The following is a 6437-nucleotide window of genomic DNA, read 5'->3' as shown; positions in this document are numbered from 1 at the left end:
TTAGCTGGGACTTTTCTTTCTTTCCTGTTTTCTCTGACATTTTTCGTATGGAAATGGTAAATACATAAACTATGCAGCAAGAGTCTTTTCCTAGCAACTAGGTTTTTTCTATTTATTTTTGTAAAATGTTTTACTCTATCTCTGGATCATGCGTCAGAGAACCCAAGTATTTGGGATTTTAAACAAAAATATCGGCATTTAGTAGACAATGATGGCATATATATGTAAATAAATATTATCGTTTGGCTTGTCTCATTCTAAATGTCTGATGAAAGATAATCATTATGATGAAAAAATATCCCCGAACCCAAATAATTATAATAATAATGAAATGATAACAGAATTATTGAAAACTGATACAAATATTTTCCTATTCTTCATATTATTATGAATCGAAAATGACACCAGTTTCTAAAATCTTATCTTTTAACAAAAACATCATCACTAGAATAAAAATAAAAAATTGCAACTTTGAACTCATGATCTCCATACCTTCTTATCCTAAATGAGTGGTGTAATAATCATGATTCTCAACTGTTTTTGCTTTTAACATCCGGGTTGTTTTTATTTTCGAGGTGCTTATACGTTTGTGAATACTGATTTGATTGATTTGATTTGACGGCATGAACATTCCACTAACATTTATTGTGAACCAGTATATACAGATCCATAAAGGTATAATATACTCTTATCAATAATAAAAGTTGCTGGAATAAATCACAATATATGCAGATACCATACCATTGAAGGCATTAAGCGTATGTTACAATATAATGCGTCACAAACAAATTAATGGCATAGTTAAGCTGCTAACAATATATCAAATAAGCCAGTGATATACTGATAATTGGCCGCATGGCAATTAAAAGTCTGAATAACTTTCACTTTCTAGAACTGGCGATCCAAACATTCTCTTGTTGCACGGGGAATGTTCAGACCTTCGAAAAAGAAAGGTTCGCGAAAATCTTCTACAATGAAGAATTCTTCGAAATGCAAATCTAAAATCTCTAGAAAATAACGCATATATGAAAGGATTTATCATTGAATTACAATATCCAAGCCAGAAAAATATTGAAAAGGCTAGTCCAGGTACACAATCGGCACAAAATGCTTCAATTAAATAAATGGTAAAAAAAGGAAACCAACAAAGAAGGAAAGCCCCGACTATAATAGCAACGGTTTTTGCGGCTTTCGTGTCCCTCAGAAATTTCCGTATGTTAATTTTTTGATTTGATTGTCCGTCGTTGATGAAAAGCACTGAACGATGGCGTCTATTTGTCTGACCAATGTTCCTGTTGCTAACCACTACTTTTCTGTTTTGATAGGGACTTTCTGGATAATGCGATCGTGTTGAGGTTGAGGTTCCAAGGTACACGGCAACACTATCACTCGCAGGATCTGGTGTGCACCTGTGTTTCTGGCGGTAAGTTCCATTCCTTAAATCAGGATCGGAGAAATTATGAGCAATAGATCTATTGTTATTATTGCAGGCGATGGGGCGATTACGTATCGGTAGAAGTTCAATATCGCTGTTGCAATTTGCCATTTTTTCGTCCTTATTACATATGAGATAAGATGCCCTTCTACTCGATATGTTGGATGGTGACCGGTAGATAGACCCACCTCCACGATGCACACGGAGGGCGATGGTATCGACTTTCTGACACTTGTTAGCAGGTTCATCTGTACGTTTAGTCATCAATATTCCTGTTCTGAGCGACGCGGCCGTGCGTGTAGCAGCTCTGTAGATTCGACAGTAGAAAAACGACATGATAAACATTGGAATATAGAATGATCCGAGGGCAGCATATATTCTATAACCTTTCGTCGGAGTTAGTTCACACTCGGGATATAGTTTCACGCACACCGTGTCATTCATATCCTTTTCGTTGTATAAATTGTCTGTGGTTGATCGATTACTCCAGTTAGTATAATTATCCTGTTCTATTTCCGTGATCAACCAGCTATCATGTTTCTGAATTCCGTTATTCTCGTCATTCCAACCAATCAGTGGCGGGAATGAGATCACAAATGACAACACCCAAACACACATCACTAAGATTTTCCCTCTCTTTTTTGAAACAAGGCTTGGGTATCGAATAGGTTTGGTGACCGCTAGAAATCTATCTAAGCTTATGGCACAAAGGTTTAATATGGATGCTGTACAAAGAAGTACGTCAATTGCCAGCCACATCGTACAAAATGGCTGTCCGAAAGGCCAAAAGTGCAATACTTCTAAAGCAGCAGAAAAAGGAAGTACAAAAATAGCGAGAAGCAAATCTGCGCATGCCAAAGACACTATATAAATATTTGTAATGGTGCGCAACTTCCGGTTTCGGATTACAGCCGTAATTACTAAACTGTTGCCGAGTAGTACGACCAGATTGATACACCCAAGAGCAATGCAGGCAACAATCATTCCAGGATTCAAGTCATAGAATGCAACCCCATCTGCTCCAGTGGAACAATTCTCCATTGTTACAGTTATGAGGTAGATTGATCACATATCACATAAAATCTCCATTAAAAGAAAAGTGTTGTCTATTAAAAAAATCTTAAATAGTCTTTCTGAGTTTTTAGAAAGAACCATAATGTTAATACACTTAATGATTACAAATAAATTCAATAATAAAAATTGGAACATGTCTTTCTGCTTGGAATGTGAACTAATAGAACAAATTACATCCCGATTGACATGTTTCATTTATCACTACTGATAGTGAGAACAGAGAAGCTAACTATACGATTTATAATCTGAATTCATAAACATCTTTCCACCTGCAACTCTTACTGAAGTTCAGTTTGTGCCTCCCGAATATATGTTCCGACATCAATAACGGCAAAGTGTCAATTTCTGATTTAGCTGTTACATTGCCCTTCAATAATCACAGTTTTATACCACGGATCTTGATAACATAGCTATCCAAATTTGTCACATTTATACACAAGTCCAACTGATGTTAAATATTTTTCATCAGTAATGTTTTCACTTACAGCAATGTGTCTAAAGTTGTATAGTTTGTAGCCATTATTTGTATGTCCCGATGTAATTACACCATGCGAATGGATATCAATGAGTCTATAATCTCTTTCAGTAATCCAAAGTTATGATGACTTTCGTAATCGGCCTTGCACCACCTCTGTCAAAAGTTTCGTCACCGTCATTTTCTGAAACATAGCAATTAAGAAAAAAAAATATTATTTGCAATGCAATATCACCATATCAAGGTTTACTTAAAGTACAATAAAATACTTTTAACGCACAAACCTATATATATAACATCATTTGGCATAGTCACTGTTGTCATAAACGTGTTGTTGATAATTTTTAAATGAGTTGTACAAGTGACAGCTGAAAATTTTGAAAATAAGATCGATGATACTAGATACTGTCCACCAAACATCGTATATATGCTTGGGATCAAAACAGAGGCAACAGGGTTTGTTATTGACTAACTTGTAATAATAAACTGTAATAATTCCTATTTATACGACTATTTAAAACATGCATGTACTATGATGACTGTTTTAACAACATTTGACCACATATCGATAATTTATCCCAACTTAAATTCAATAAAGTTATGGCAAACTATAAACAAAATAAAGATTCACACGGAGACTTATGCAAGAAACACAAAGAGTAAAAGACCACGTATTCCGGAATAGTTAGCATCGTCTGCTGTATTAACGATACCCGTCAAGTAAAACGTCAAATCAAGTAAGTAATGTCACGTTAGAGAACAAGGTATACAACAACGGAACAAGCAAATCAATGTGTAACAAACATACCCAGCTCCATATCGCACAAGCAGAATAGTTTTACAATTAGTTCTCTACGACCTTAATACACCCGAACAAGTTTCATCAACCTTCAATTTTTTAAACGCTGTTATGAGTTTGGCGGCATCTTGCACAAAAATCGTGAAAACGGGAACAGGCCCTTGCATATCGAATCACATGTAAACATCATAGGTTGGGACTGCATGATATCTTGCTATTCAAAATTGAAAACTCATCACACGTATCATACATATCTGTCCGTAATGGTTTCGGAAAGACCGAGTTTGGCAGCTGACGTAGAAGAGTCTGTCTGTTAATTAAAAGGTCAGAATAAATGATGTATGTAAATAACTAGAGTCTGTTTTATGGTGGATGTGTGTCTACATCCGACATGTTACTTACCACGCACGGACGAATATTCACACGACTGAATTGTAGGTGCATTCATGACGCTTTATTTGTATGTAGTTGGCATATCGATAACATCATCAATGACATCCGTGGCAATGTACGCCTCCGATATTTCCAGATTGTGAGAATTTATTTCATATCAGTTTTATGTTTAATAAGGATCGAAACAAAAGTCTGGGAGAACGATCAGCGTCATCATTTGGTTTAAAAGTCAGATGATTGTTATAATTAAAGTGGACGTGGGAAGAGATAAATCTTCAGAAAAAAATGTTTGTATTTTCAAGATGGTCCAATAAATAAAATTTTAATAGCTTTCAATTAGACTATTGTTCAGAAAGAAACTTTAATCTTATATTTATAGATACACCATTTCCTGCACGACACAGCGAGAAAACTAAATTAACATCATGTGAGAGAGCAAGTCTGCAAACAATCAAACTCGGTGCATGTCTAGGCTATTGAGCGTGGCAAGTAGACATTAAAGTTCGCAGTATGGATGAAAGGAATTATATTCTTTTTAAAAAGCCCTTGAATAACACCGTGTTCGTGATTTACAGATCTCAAAGGTTGTTTTTAGATTAAACAGGAGGCGTACAAGGTCGTAATGCAAATTGATGGTGAAATATGTATTTGGACTTTGTATGTGCTATAATGGTATAACGTTCCAGTAGATATTGGACGAGCTTCAATCAAGTTTCCGTTGTAAGTTAAGTACAGCGATTCTTTGTTAACCTCTGTCTTCAAACAACCTATAAGGTTCAATATATTAGAAATTCCTTTTGGTTAATTAATGCATAATTTGATGGTAAACAACAGATGTTTATTCGTAATATATCTAAAGTGAAATGGACGACTGTAACTCATTGTCTGTTACCACTTATTGTGTAATATAGGAAAACCTTGACCAGGAAATTCTCTATTTCATTTAGTGTTGTTATACGACCGATTGTGATTTAGAGTCGAATGCTTATGAAGTGTACCCCCGATGCATCATCGTAAGAGGCAACTTTACATGAACTTTTTATATTTTTTTTCTTACTTAATGACTCCTATGACGCTGCTTCGCTTTTGGTCTGGAAGGGTATTCTTCATGGTTTATTAGTACTTAAGTGCAGTAACAGCAGAAAGTCGGCCTCATTTCCGCGCTTTCAAAATGAGACCTGCACTAACATATCGCCACCCCTCTCCCAAAATCACGAACGAAACACGTGCACTAACTTTTCAAAGATAGAGAGACCGTTCTTATGTGACCATTGACTGTTGAAAGAGTTGTAACGTAGACGGACATGTAAGATCAATACAAAAGTATAAATGATACAAAGTGACACACGGGAACTTGTTTACGCAGGAAAGAAAAACATTTTAATTTCAAGTTTCTAGGTTTTGTAAATAACTTTGAGTTTTACGGAAAATCTTATTACATTCCTGATCTAAGATGATAACATTCATTCAAATAATACTGTACTAATACTGACTGATAAAAGACCCCTTTATTTAGCAATTAGGTAATGTAATTCCATTGTAGCAGTTTTAAACTGCAACTGATTTTATTAGCAAGATGCAGAGAGAGTCGAATATTCAACGAGAAATACTACATGTGTATATCAGTTACCATATTTCTCTCTCTTGATTAAACTTGTTAATACGCATCTCATTGAAATGCTCAACTACTAAAACATTCTTCTAATAACTTGATATCCAGAGGTGCTAAGGTACCATATCAAATTCCTATGTGTTCCTAATAACGTGATGAATCGATTTGATCTGGACTTCTTGTTAATGAAGCTCATCAGAAATCTTTAATCCTATTGGAGTATGATATTTGTCTATTTTTTCCATCTCCGAACACGCTAAGGCTTTTGTTGCTCGGCAGAACATTTGTTCATCTAATACGTGAATGCGTTTTCACATTGCAATCGAAACTAATGTCTAAAGAAATCTAAAAGCCATATACTACTTCAGGATGATTTTACGATATCAAATCCAAATATAGCTTTTAATCTATATCTTGTTGCTTTAGATTAGATATTGCGAGCTACTGAACACCAAACCATAAATACAAAGACTGAAATTGTAACATGATATTGGCAGGTATAATGATCTGAATCATGATTTCATTAGAAAATATCCTCTTCAATTTAATCATGCAAAAACTGACAGTTGTCACTAATGTAACTATTTCCCCTTGTTATTGTATTTCTAGCCAGCTTGAATTCGGTTATCAATTTATTTTTATAATGAAT

At 34.9% G+C, this 6437-nt stretch overlaps 1 protein-coding gene across 1 annotated transcript; it reads right to left on the bottom strand.

Moving 5' to 3' along the window:
• Positions 1-862: 862 nt before the first annotated feature.
• On the bottom strand, positions 863-2476 carry LOC132555182 (octopamine receptor 1-like). The gene has a single exon (XM_060219534.1). It carries the CDS (start codon positions 2474-2476, stop codon positions 863-865), a length of 1614 nt encoding a protein of 537 aa, XP_060075517.1.
• Between the last annotated feature and the right edge of the window lie 3961 nt (positions 2477-6437).

This window comes from Ylistrum balloti, unplaced genomic scaffold, assembly GCF_031769215.1.
Source record: "Ylistrum balloti isolate Yb309-2 unplaced genomic scaffold, AGI_CSIRO_Ybal_v1 Utg370458, whole genome shotgun sequence".
In the NCBI taxonomy this organism is placed as follows: Eukaryota; Metazoa; Mollusca; class Bivalvia; order Pectinida; family Pectinidae; genus Ylistrum; species Ylistrum balloti.
This window is presented reverse-complemented; position numbering and strand designations above follow the sequence as displayed.